Source organism: Microcaecilia unicolor, chromosome 12, assembly GCF_901765095.1.
Source record: "Microcaecilia unicolor chromosome 12, aMicUni1.1, whole genome shotgun sequence".
NCBI lineage: Eukaryota > Metazoa > Chordata > Amphibia > Gymnophiona > Siphonopidae > Microcaecilia > Microcaecilia unicolor.
In genome coordinates, this window is record NC_044042.1 from 13461200 (window position 1) to 13474926 (window position 13727).

The window sequence follows — 13727 nt, forward strand, 5'->3', positions numbered from 1 at the left end:
AAATGTACAAACATTCTATACATGTTATTCCTGGAATTGTGGATTTTTCCCAAGTCCATTTAGTAGCGGTTTATGGACTTGTCCTTTTGGAAACCATCCAACCCCTTTTTAAACTCTGCTAAGCTAACCGCCTTCACCACTTTCTCCGGCAACGAATTCCAGCGTTTAATTATGCGTTGGGTGAAGAAAAATTTTCTCCGATTTGTTTTAAATTTACTACACTGTAGTTTCATCGCATGCCCCCTAGTCCTAGTATTTTTGGAAAGCGTGAACAGACGCTTCACATCCACCTGTTCCACTCCACTCATTATTTTATATACCTCTATCATATCTCCCCTCGGCCGTCTCTTCTCCAAGCTGAAAAGCCCTAGCCTCCTTAGTCTTTCTTCATAGGGAAGTCGTCCCATCCCCGCTACCATTTTAGTCGCCCTTTTCTGCACCTTTTCCAATTCTACTATATCTTTCTTGAGATGCGGCAACCAGAATTGAACACAATACTCAAGGATTAAAGATCAACAAATGAGGTATAAATGGTATGAGCTCTTCAACTAATTAAACATTTGGGAGTAGCTTCTAAGAGCAGTGTTTCCTTCATCAGGTCAGAGCAATTAGCATGGACCAACAGGTCAGTCGCACTACAACAATCATATGTAGTTAAGGCTCAACCAGAAAATTCATTTGTTTCCTGGTTGGTGATATTTGAGCATGTTATGTCCTAATGCTATGACACATTCTTTTGATGCAGAGATGCCCTCATTTCTGAAAACCCCCATGGATCTGACAATCCGCACTGGTGCTATGGCCCGATTGGAGTGTGCTGCAGAAGGCCATCCCACACCGCAGATTGCATGGCAGAAAGATGGTGGGACAGATTTCCCTGCTGCACGAGAAAGGAGAATGCACGTCATGCCCGAAGACGAGGTCTTCTTTATTGCAGATGTTAAAATTGAAGACATGGGACAGTACAGTTGCATGGCGCAAAACATTGCAGGAAGTATATCGGCTAATGTCACCTTAACTGTGCTAGGTAAGTGGAGCTTCTGTTCTTCCTTGTGTCTTCGAACTGTGCATAATTTTGAGCCTATGCTCTGCCCTGACCTTTTGCTCCACAGCTTACTTGAGGTTTGACAAATCTGTGCCAGAAAAAAAAAAACACTGTCCCTTGCGTTTTTGCCGCTAAATTAGTATCGAAGTGAAGATTCACACCATTCACCATTATGTGCTTCATGACGCACATAATTATCTTGGCTGCTAAAACATGCGTGACTATTTGTTGCATTTGTATCCCACATTTTCCCACCTTTTTGCAGGCTCAATGTGGCTTACATAAAGCCGTAGTGGCTATCGCCATTTACGGAATGAGAAATACAAGGTATTATTAGGTTTAGGGTGCAAACAGGATTAAAAATAAATTAAGCGTATTAACAGTTCATAACAGGTGTAAGAGATAAGGGAGTAATGCATAGTGTTCACTTAATGACAAAGTAATTGATCTTGTTCTGATAGAGTTTTGAAGTCAGGTCATTTACGAAGGATCATTATGATAAGTCTTTTTGAACAGGTTGGTCTTTAGTAATTTCCGGAAGACTATCAAGTCGTGCATTGTTTTTATGGCATTTGGAAGTGCATTCCATAGTTGCGTGCTGATGTAGGAGAAGCTAGATGCGTATATTAATTTATATTTAAGTCCTTTGTAACTGGGATCATGAAGATTCAAGAATGTACGTGACGATCGTTTTGTGTTCCTGGTTGGTAAGCCTGTTAGGTCTGACATATATAACGGGGCTTCGCCATGAATAATTTTATGAACCATGGTACAGACTTTGAACATAATTCGTTCTTTTAGTGGAAGCCAGTGCAGTTTTTCTCTAAGGGGTTTGGCGCTTTCATATTTCACTATGACCCTCCAAGCCCTCCAGTCTGACTCCCTTTCCATTACACACAGTTGTCTTTTTTATATTTTTATGCCCCGGGCCCAGCTTTGTCTCTTGGCATGATTTGGAAATGTCTCAAGTTCAGTTTAATGATTGTGCCCTTGTAAGATGTGATATTATTGATGATAATTGTGGTTTTTATTATGTTCTGTTGAAACTGTATGTTTCTTTTGTAATACACTTCGGATTGTAGATAAGGTGGAATATAAATATTTTAAATATTTCAATGAATGTAGGTATGATGGCTATTTAAAAAAAAAAAAAAATATATATATATATATATATATATATATATATATATATATATATATATATAGAAGTACCAAACTCTACGCTTCTTAATACAGGAAACAGTGAAGATGACCAATGAAACAGCACAGTAGCCAATTATGCAAATAGAGACTTTATCATCAAAACGGGCTGTGTTTCGACTGAATGGCCTGCATCAAGAGTCTGACATCATAATGAATTATGGCAGATAGTCACTGATACATTGGTAAATCCAAACCATCAGAGAGCACTCTTACAGTCATAAATTCAATGAATATCTCATCATTCAAATTCATAAAACTGTAACACTCAAATAGTGTTGAACGCTATACTAGTATTAAAATTCTATGTTCCAAGCAGAATTACTACTGTGTTTCATAAAAATTTGAAGGCTGCTTTTTTTTTTTTTTAAATTTCAGAAATGTTATATTTGAAATTAGTTTTTTTTAATGATTTGATGGATCATTATGTATTTATTTTAACCACCTTTATTTTGTAGGGAAGATGTGGTATGTAAGAATGATGATTAATGACTAATTGCCAAAATACTTTTCTATAATTTACCAGTGCATAATTGTTTAAATGCTTCTACATGAATGTAATCATACCTCCGCAGTTGCTGTTTTTCTTCTTATTGACGGCTTAACATGTTTTTTTCTCTCCCAATCTCTTAGAAACACCATTTTTTTTGCGACCCCTGGAGGACAGGTCAGTGGCTCGGGGGGGAACTGCTGTGCTGCAGTGTATAGCAGGTGGCAGTCCTGCCCCTCGCCTCAACTGGACCAAAGACGATGGACCCCTGATGGTGACTGAGCGCCACTTTTTTGCTGCAGCCAATCAGCTTCTCATCATCGTCGATGCTGGCCCAGAGGATGCTGGGAAATACACATGCATCATGTCCAATACACTTGGGACAGAACGTGGACACATCTACCTGAACGTAATTCTGTCCCCCAATTGTGACTCTTCTCAGCCCAGTGTGGGCTACGAAGACGATAGCTGGACCACAGTTGGCATCGTGATCATTGTTGTCGTTTGTTGTGTTGTGGGCACCTCTTTGGTTTGGGTGATTGTCATATATCACATGAGAAGAAAGAATGAAGACTACAGTATAAGCAGCACAGGTGAGTGAAGGAAGAATCCAGCGAACTGCCCTTGTGAGGCTGAAGGTATTTCTTTTGGGCTGAAGGATTGCTAGATCATATCACCTCCACAGGCAGTGGAAGGCACATTTTTTTTTTTTTTGTTACATTTGTATCCCGCGCTTTCCCACTCATGGCAGGCTCAATGCGGTTTACCTATTGTATACAGGTACTTAGTTGTACCTGGGGCAATGGAGGGTTAAGTGACTTGCCCAGAGTCACAAGGAGCTGCCTGTGCCTGAAGGTGGGAATTGAACTCACTTCCTCAGTTCCCCAGGACCAAAGTCCACCACCCTAACCACTAGGCCACTCCTCCACTGTTGCTACTATTTGAGATTCTACATGGAATGTTGCTATTCCACTAGAAGTCGGCCCTTGCAGATCACCAATGTGGCCGCGCAGGCTTCTGCTTCTGTGAGTCTGACGTCCACGTACGTGCAGGACGTCAGACTCACAGAAACAGAAGCCTGCGCAGCCTTCTACATGGAATGTTACTAGCAACATTCCATGTAGAATCTCCAATAGTATCTATTTTATTTTTGTTACATTTGTACCCTGCGCTTTCCCACGCGTGGCAGGCTCAATGCGGCTTACATGGGGCAATGGAGGGTTAAGTGACTTGCCCAGAGTAACTGTGCCTGAAGGTGGGATTCAAACTCAGTTCCTCAGGACCAAAGTCCACCACCCTAACCACTAGGCCACTCCTCCACTGTTGCTACTATTTGAGATTCTATTCCACTAGCAACATTCCATGTAGAAGTCGGCCCTTGCAGATCACCAATGTGGCCGCGCAGTGCACGTACGTGCAGGACATCAGACTCACAGAAACAGAAGCCTGCGCAGCCTTCTACATGGAATGTTGCTAGTGGAATAGCAACATTCCATGTAGAATCTCCAATAGTAGCAACATTCCATGTAGAGTCTCCAATAGTAGCAACATTCCATGTAGAAGTCGGCCCTTGCAGATCACCAATGTGGCCGCGCAGGCTTCTGCTTCTGTGAGTCTGATATCCTCAGACTCGCAGAAACAGAAGCCTGCGCAGCCTTCTACATGGAATGTTGCTAGTGGAGTAGCAACATTCCATGTAGAATCTCCAATAGTAGCAACATTCCATGTAGAGTCTCCAATAGTAGCAACATTCCATGTAGAATCTCCAATAGTATCTATTTTATTTTTGTTACATTTGTACCCTGCGCTTTCCCACTCATGGCAGGCTCAATGCGGCTTACATGGGGCAATGGAGGGTTAAGTGACTTGCCCAGAGTCACGAGCTGCCTGTGCCTGAAGTGGGAATCGAACTCAGTTCCCCAGGACCAAAGTCCACCACCCTAACCACTAGGCCACTCCTCCACTGTTGCTACTATTTGAGATTCTACATGTTTTCCTCTTGTAGTTTTGGTGGAAATTACCAGAGAAATTTGAATTTGGACAGGAAGGAGGCTCCTAAAGCAATAAAAACACCTACTGTCTGTGGTGTTGCTTGGATTTGTTTTTGTTCGAACTCTTCACACACTATTCTTTTCAAAGGTTGATCTGAAATTCATCAGGTTGGTTGGGGCATCCCTTATAAAATTTTTCATAAAATAAGTTTGCTCTTAGCTTTTGAATACTGCACTGTAGGTTTAAGCCACTTTTACTGAAACCACCAGAACTGCTTAGTATTTTGCTTTTAATTTTATAAGCTATGAGGCATGGCCAACTGACAAGGAAAATCCTTTGCTCCCGTTTATCCACAGAAACTAGTGGATGTATTGTGTAGCCTGTTTTTTCAGACCTAGGGCTCTGTTTACTAAGGTGCACTAGCGTTTTTAGCGCATGCACAAAATTAGGGTGCACTCACTGTGTACACACCTCCACAGCGCGTGCTAATAGTGCTTTTAGCGCATGCAAACCAACGCGCCTGTAGCGTGACTTAGTAAACAGGGCCCCTAATTAGTTCTTTTAAGTTGAACAAGGAGTGAGGTTGAAGGCCTACAATTTTTAGATCACGGTTGCCCAAGTTTGGGGGGGGGGGGGGTTTTGTGGTTTTATTTTATAGTGAATCTTACGTGTTGGTCAAAGTTCAGTAACGATGGTAGCACTGGGACAATGTCTTTTCTTTCTGATATTATTCATTAAATTACTCACTTCTGTATTGAAAGCAGTTAATTGCATTACTGTGGTTTTTATCCCTTTCTTCAGAGGAAATGAATTTACCAGCGGATATTCCCAGTTACCTTTCCTCCCAGGGAACGCTGTCCGAGCCTCCGGAAGGTTACAGTAACTCTGAAGCGGGTAGTCATCAGCAGCTCATGCCCCCTGCAAGTGGTTATGCGCATAGAGGAACAGATGGTAAGTATGTAGCCCCCTAAGCTCTGTTTGTATTTCTTTTTCCTTCCACGTGATTCATCATTTTCCAGTGGTTGTCAAAAAAGGCCATTGCCTCAAGTACAGCTAGGTCTTTAAGCCCTCTTGAGCAGTACTTGAATTGTAAAAGCCCTCTGAACTGGGATTTGGAACAGGCAAGTAATTTCTGAAGTCTGGAGATTATACACTTTTTGCTCTTGAAACCGTCTTTCCAATACATACAGAACTTCTGTTTTTATACCAAGAAGCGTCCAGTTTTCCTTTTGTTGTATAATAATTGAATACATGTTAGCAGTCAAATTTAATGTCAGTCTGCCTGATAGGCTATTCATGTCCTCAAAATTCTTGTGTGATTATTTAAAGCTAGGATTTCATTTAAGAAATAATGTACAGACTAGGTCCAGATTATATGAGTGGAGGAGTGGCCTAGTGGTTAGGGTGGTGGACTTTGGTCCTGGGGAACTGAGGAACTGAGTTTGATTCCCACTTCAGGCACAGGCAGCTCCTTGTGACTCTGGGCAAGTCACTTAACCCTCCATTGCCCCATGTAAGCCGCATTGAGCCTGCCATGAGTGGGAAAGCGCGGGGTACAAATGTAACAAAAATAAAATAAAAAAAATATGCAACATCTAATTGACCTACATTCATGTAATGCCTTCCTTGGAGCCAGAGATTTTCTGCAGACTCCGCCCAACAAATTTTAAAAATGTCTGCTACAAATCGATACTCTCCTCGGACTTCTCCTACATCGGAACTAAATGTTAGGAACTCTCTCCCTAAATCTGTTAGATCCCATTCTAATTATATGCACTTTCGAAAGAAGTTAAAAACTCCTCTCTTTATAAATCCATTTCAGATTTCTTCACATTAGTCTTAATTTTTTTGATCTAATTAACTGGTCGACAACCTTATCTTCTGCTTGATTTTTTGTTTTTATATGTGGGATATAAATGTCACATAAATAAGACACCCAAATTATATCGTAGTGATAGGGTGAATCGGATTGGTGGAGGGGTAGCATTGTATATTAACGAGAGCCTTGAATCAAATAGATTGAAAATTCTGCAGGAAGCAAAACACTCCTTGGAATCACTGTGGATTGAAATTCCATGTGCAAAGGGGAAAAGGATAGTGATAGGAGTGTACTACCGTCCGCCTGGCCAGGACGAACAGACGGATGCGGAAATGTTAAAGGAAATCAGGGACGCAAACAAACTGGGCAACACAATAATAATGGGGGATTTCAATTACCCGCATATAGACTGGGTTAATGTAACATCTGTACACGCAAGGGACATAAGATTTCTTGATGAAATCAAGGACAGCTTCATGGAACAGCTAGTTCAGGAGCCGACAAGAGAAGGAAAAATACTAGACTTAGTCCTTAGTGGTGCTCATGATCTAGTGCAGGGGGTAACGATACGAGGGCCGCTTGATAACAGTGATCATAATATGATCGGTTTTGATATTGGCATTGAAGGAAGTGAAACTAGGAAATCAAGTACGCTAGCGTTTAACTATAGAAAAGGTGTTTACGACAAAATGAGAAAAATGGTGAAAAAAAGACTGAAAGGAGCAGCTCGCAGAGTAAAAAACTTGCATCAGGCGTGGATGCTGTTTAAAAACACCATCCTGGAGGTTCAGGACAAATATATTCCACGTATTAGAAAAAAGGGAAAAAAGACTAAACGTCAGCCGGCGTGGCTAAACAGTAAGATAAAGGAAATCATTAGAGCCAAAAAACAATCCTTCAGAAAGTGGAGAAGAGAACCAACTGAAAGTAACAGGATAGATCATAAGGAATGCCAAGCCAAATGCAAAGCGGAGATAAGGAGGGCAAAAAAGGACTTTGAGAAGAAATTAGCGTTGGAAGCAAAAATACATAGTAAAAACTTTTTTAGATACATTAAAAGCAGGAAACCGGCCAAAGAGTCGGTTGGGCCGCTGGACGAAAATGGTGTTAAAGGGGCGATCAAGGAGGACAAAGCCGTAGCGGAGAAATTAAATGAATTCTTTGCTTCGGTCTTCACCGAGGAGGATTTGGGGGGGACACCGGTGCCGGAAAGAATATTTGAAGCGGGGGAGTCGGAGAAACTAAACAAATTCTCTGTAACCTTGGAGGATGTAATGGGTCAGTTCAGCAAGCTGAAGAGTAGTAAATCACCGGGACCTGATGGTATTCATCCCAGAGTATTAATAGAACTAAAAAATGAACTTGCGGAGCTACTGTTAGAAATATGCAATCTGTCCCTAAAATCGAGTGTAATACCGGAAGACTGGAGGGTAGCCAATGTTACTACTCCGATTTTTAAGAAAGGTTCCAGAGGAGATCCGGGAAATTATAGACCGGTGAGTCTGACGTCGGTGCCGGGCAAGATGGTGGAGGCTATTATTAAGAATAAAATTGCAGAGCATATACAAAAACATGGACTGATGAGACAAAGTCAGCACGGATTTAGTGAAGGGAAGTCTTGCCTCACCAATCTAATGCATTTTTTTGAGGGGGTAAGCAAACATGTGGACAATGGGGAGCCGGTTGATATTGTATATCTGGATTTTCAGAAGGCGTTTGACAAAGTGCCGCACGAAAGACTCCTGAAGAAATTGCAGAGTCATGGAATCGGAGGTAGGGTATTATTATGGATTAAGAACTGGTTGAAAGATAGGAAGCAGAGAGTAGGATTGCGTGGCCAGTATTCTCAGTGGAGGAGGGTAGTTAGTGGGGTCCCGCAGGGGTCTGTGCTGGGTCCGTTGCTTTTTAATGTATTTATAAATGACCTAGAGATGGGAATAACTAGTGAGGTAATTAAATTCGCCGATGACACAAAATTATTCAGGGTCGTCAAGTCGCAGGAGGAATGTGAACGATTACAGGAGGACCTTGCGAGACTGGGAGAATGGGCGTGCAAGTGGCAGATGAAGTTCAATGTTGACAAGTGCAAAGTGATGCATGTGGGTAAGAGGAACCCGAATTATAGCTACGTCTTGCAAGGTTCCGCGTTAGGAGTTACAGATCAAGAAAGGGATCTGGGTGTCGTCGTCGATGATACGCTGAAACCTTCTGCTCAGTGTGCTGCTGCGGCTAGGAAAGCGAATAGAATGTTGGGTGTTATTAGGAAGGGTATGGAGTCCAGGTGTGCGGATGTTATAATGCCGTTGTATCGCTCCATGGTGCGACCGCACCTGGAGTATTGTGTTCAGTACTGGTCTCCGTATCTCAAAAAAGATATAGTAGAATTGGAAAAGGTACAGCGAAGGGCGACGAAAATGATAGTGGGGATGGGACGACTTTCCTATGAAGAGAGGCTGAGAAGGCTAGGGCTTTTCAGCTTGGAGAAGAGACGGCTGAGGGGAGATATGATAGAAGTGTATAAAATAATGAGTGGAATGGATCGGGTGGATGTGAAGCGACTGTTCACGCTATCCAAAAATACTAGGACTAGAGGGCATGAGTTGAAGCTACAGTGTGGTAAATTTAAAACGAATCGGAGAAAATTTTTCTTCACCCAACGTGTAATTAGACTCTGGAATTCATTGCCGGAGAACGTGGTACGGGCGGTTAGCTTGACGGAGTTTAAAAAGGGGTTAGATAGATTCCTAAAGGACAAGTCCATAGACCGCTATTAAATGGACTGGAAAAATTCCTCATTTTAGGTATAACTTGTCTGGAATGTTTTTACGTTTGGGGAGCGTGCCAGGTGCCCTTGACCTGGATTGGCCACTGTCGGTGACAGGATGCTGGGCTAGATGGACCTTTGGTCTTTCCCAGTATGGCACTACTTATGTACTTATGTAAATCCAACATAGCTCTGGGGATAACTGTTAGGGACCCTTAGTTATTTGGCCTAGTGCTATGAAATTATTTTCCTTTAGAATTGAGAATGAAGAAGGAATATTTGAAATTTAGAAACTGGCCGAAACACAGTTTTTTAAATCAAGAGTGTTGAAGCTGTGGAAATGTGAACTTAACTGTAAGGCAGAGTAGCAAATATTTGTAAATAGATTTTAGTGATTTATAGTCCTGTCTTCCACAATAAGGTGTTCAGAGCAAGGTAGACCGTTCTTAATAACATTTTTCCATGTCTCCAACCACCTAAACAAATTACCGGGAAGCATATAGAAATCACAGACTTGGCTAGACTGTAAAGCTCATTTTGATTTATACTACTTCACTTTGTCTTTTAGGTAAGTGAACCCATATCAATAAAAACCTGAAAAACCAAATGAAGAATCTTGAAAAAGACACAGCATTTAGTAGGAAATGACTGTAAAGCATTTTTTTTTGGGGGGGGGGGGGGCACATTTGTATTCGGGATCATCACTACGCACAGGGGTGTGCTGGTAAATTGTTAACAGGGGGCTCTCTCTCGCCAGCAAAGTAAAAGAGAATTCAGGAGGGGCCCAAGCCCACATTTTGAGATCCATTTGTTAAAGTAGCCATGCAGAACCGGCTCCCAAAATTCTTAAAAACTTAACAAACAGCTCTCGAGAGCCTGAGAGAGCCTGCTCCAGCTCACCACTGACTACGCACACAAATAAAAATTGCATGTAATATTGTAGGGGGTTCAATCAGCAGCAATCGGCATTTCTTTGAACACTGGCTGCCATTGGCTGAATTACACCCAAATATGCAGTGCTGGCCCCAGTGCTACTTAACCATTCTGTTAACTAGTGCTCAATATTGACCCCATAATTTTTATTTATTTATTTATTTATTGCATTTGTACCCCACATTTTCCCACCTATTTGCAGGCTCAGTGTGGCTTACATAGTACCGTCAAAGGCATTTGCCCAGTCGGTGGATAACAAATACAAAGTTGTATGGTGATCGTATGAGGTATAAGTGGAGGGTCGAAATGGATGAAGATTGCGTGTTGTCCTGTGCGATCATAGTCATGCTGTGTTGGTAGGTGAAGAGGGTTACGTGGGGTCGTTGGGGTAGGCCTTTTGAAGAGGTTGGTTTTTAGTGATTTCCTGAAGTTCAAGTGGTCGTAGATTGTTTTCACAGCTTTTGGGAGCCCATTCCATAGTTGTGTGCTTATGTAGGAGAAGCCGGCTGCATAAGTTGTTTTGTATTTCAGTCCTTTGCAACTTGGGTAGTGTAGGTTTAGGTAGGATCTTGATGATCTGACTTTGTTTCTTATTGGTAAATCTATGAGGTGTGTCATGTATTCTGGGACTACGCCGTATATGATTTTGTGGACTAAGGTGCAGATTTTGAAGATGATCCGTTCTTTGATTGGGAGCCAATGCAACTTTTCTCGGAGGGGTTTGGCACTTTCGAAGCGTGTTTTGCTGAATATCAGCCTGGGTGCTGTATTTTGGGCGGTCTGGAGATTTTTTTATGAGTTGTTCTTTGCAGCCCGCGTAGATTCCGTTGCAATAATTTGCATGGTTTAGGACCATTGATTGTATTAGGTATCGAAAAGTTGCTCTTGGGAAGAAAGGTTTTAATCGTTTGAGCTTTAGAAGTTGGCTTTCAGGAAACAGCGAAAATGACAGCCCATCAAGTCTGCCCATCCATAACATCTGCTATCCCTTCCTCGCCTTTAGAGATCCTCCGTGCTTATCCCATGCTTTCTTGAATTCAAATATATGATTCGTCACTGCGCTCCTCCAGGGGTGAGAGGAGGCGAGAGGAGGAGCGGCTGCAGAGACTGCGTTGTAGGACTCGGGCATTTGCAAATGATTTGGGCTGGGTTTAAAAACATTTATCGCTTCTTCTTGTAGCAGCTGCTGCTGCTCAACAGGAGAAGCAGCAGCGGCCGGACAGCGTTACTACTGGCATCTGCAGGTGGCGATGGGGTTTGATGCGCCAGGGGGGGGTGTTGATGTGCTTGAGGGGTGGGGAGGGGGTGTTTGATTTGCCGGGGGGGTTGGGTGATGCGCCGAGGGGGGGGGGTGTTCTGTGGTGCCGCGCTTGTAGTTTTTTGATGCGCCGCTCTGGCAGGGAGCAGCGCACTGACAGCTGATTCCCAGGCAGGGGGAGGAGTAATGTTTCCCTACTCCTCCCCCTGCCTGGGAATCAGCTGTTAAGTGACGTCATCCTGGCTACGGAGCCTAGCTCAGCAACTCCAGGAGCCACGGACACAGGCAGTCCCACATTAGAACGTTGGTGGTGAGAATTATTATATAGGATATGATGCTCTAACAGAGACTTCGAATGCTAAACTATTTTCTAAAGTGCCTTTATTTTAAGTTACTCTGCTTAATTATTTAGCAAAGTAACTGGAATTTACTTGTTTAACCCCAAGTCTACCTTTTCCCAAGTTCGAATGCGGTTTCCACCAGATAATATACTCAACAGTGAAGTTTTCTTCCCCTCAGCAGATCCTCTCTCAGCACCTCGTCAGGATTAGTGGTTGTCCTGTTACACTAAATGTATTTTTAAACTTGTTTCTAGTTTACTTGTACTTTTTTTGGATTTCTTACGTTTCATTCCTTTTGTCAAATTAGGACTTTATGTGGACACAGTTAGTGAGACAGATACAGAAATGATAAATACTTCATTCCCATCAAACCTGCCAGGCAGGATGGGGCCCCTCTTCACCAGCCGGCGCAGCTACCAGCCAGGAGAGGCACCTGAGGGGCTGGCACAGCTTCCGATTCCAGGTAACTGCTTAAAAATTATAAAGACAGGCACAAAGCTGGGTAAGGTAACTGGTTGAACTCAACTTACCTGATTATCTAAGCCTAGCTGATCAAAATTTAGCCAGCTAGATATAGGCCTGCCATTTGAGCTGCTAGGATCACCTTCCAAGCTGAGGCATGAGACAGCCAGGCAACATTTCAAAAATACAGCCCATTATACTATGCAGATCTTTCTATAAATTGCGGTATAATGGTAAATTGTTCACATCTCTGCTATGCACTGTTGAAAAGTCGCTTTGAAACCTAGAAGCTTGATTTATATCCACATGTGGCGTTATAAAAGGGTGATGAGTCATTGATGAGTGCCAGACTTGAGTGGGGTTTTTTTTTAAATTCTGATACTATATTCAGTGTCACATGGTAATTTGAGAGAAGCATCAATACGTGGATAAAGTAAATGATTAACACATACAATAGAAGAGGGAGTTTCTTGATTATACGGTTTGAGGGAGGACAGGCGTGAGCATACAGACCTGTAGGAAAAATGTGGTTGTAAGTCATAGAGTAGGAGAAAGGTGTTGCAGATCCTCCTGTAAACATCCTGGTTTTTGATACTAGGTGGAACTGGGCCACTGGTGATCTGCTCAGATTGCTACGACAATGCGAACATCTACTCCAGGACACGGGAGTATTGTCCATACACGTATGTTCCAGAGGAGGATTCTCTAGATCAGACCTTATCCAGCCTGATAGTGCAAATCCCAAAGAGTGCATATACTCCTGCTCATGCACAGAACGAAGCTGCAGGCACAGAGACTCTGCTAGCAGACAGAGAGCTGTCTGTTTACCTCACCAGGCGCGACAGACTAAGTGATCAGAAACTGAACGCACCACAGATTAACAATGGTAAGTTTGAGGCCTTCATGCCGTTCACACTGCCCCAGTGTAATATAGGACTTCTGGTGACTTAGCAAAGAGCTACAGACAGCTAGATTCAGTTCATCAGCCTCTATCATCCCCTGGTGTATTTATTAACCTGTGACACTTTTATTTAGACCATTTTTATTTTCATTCTCCTGTATGTAAAAAAAAAAAAAAGTTTCCATCAACCAGCAGGTGGAGATACAGAACTGAAAACTGAACTGAGACATACCTCTTTTAGCATCCAGTCCAGTTGCTCAGTATTTTCCTTCTCCAGCAGGTGGATGGATATACTTTTCAGCCACTGGTTCTGAGCAATTTATTGAAATCAAAGTTATAAATGCGCTCACTAACGTAGACCCTGATTTACCTCCAGTGCAAGGTACATTTCATCCTGCGACTCCTCCCTTGATCTTTCATAGCCATTGTGTGGATGTCTGAGTTAACAGTATATGTTGAAACTGCTTACTTTAATTTTGTTTGTTTCTAGTTTGCCATATTAGATGTATCATTGTGTTTTGT

General features: G+C 42.4%; 1 protein-coding gene across 1 annotated transcript in view; it reads left to right on the plus strand.

Annotated features, from left to right (window-relative positions):
- The window catches only part of LRIG2 (leucine rich repeats and immunoglobulin like domains 2), an 81669-nt gene that overhangs the window by 64994 nt on the left and 2948 nt on the right, over positions 1-13727 (plus strand). Inside the window, exons 14-18 of the mRNA XM_030220609.1 lie at positions 746-1027; positions 2879-3328; positions 5529-5678; positions 12150-12305; positions 12903-13190. Of these exons, the coding sequence (XP_030076469.1) occupies positions 746-1027; positions 2879-3328; positions 5529-5678; positions 12150-12305; positions 12903-13190 (1326 nt within the window). The remainder of the gene's footprint in view (positions 1-745; positions 1028-2878; positions 3329-5528; positions 5679-12149; positions 12306-12902; positions 13191-13727) is intronic.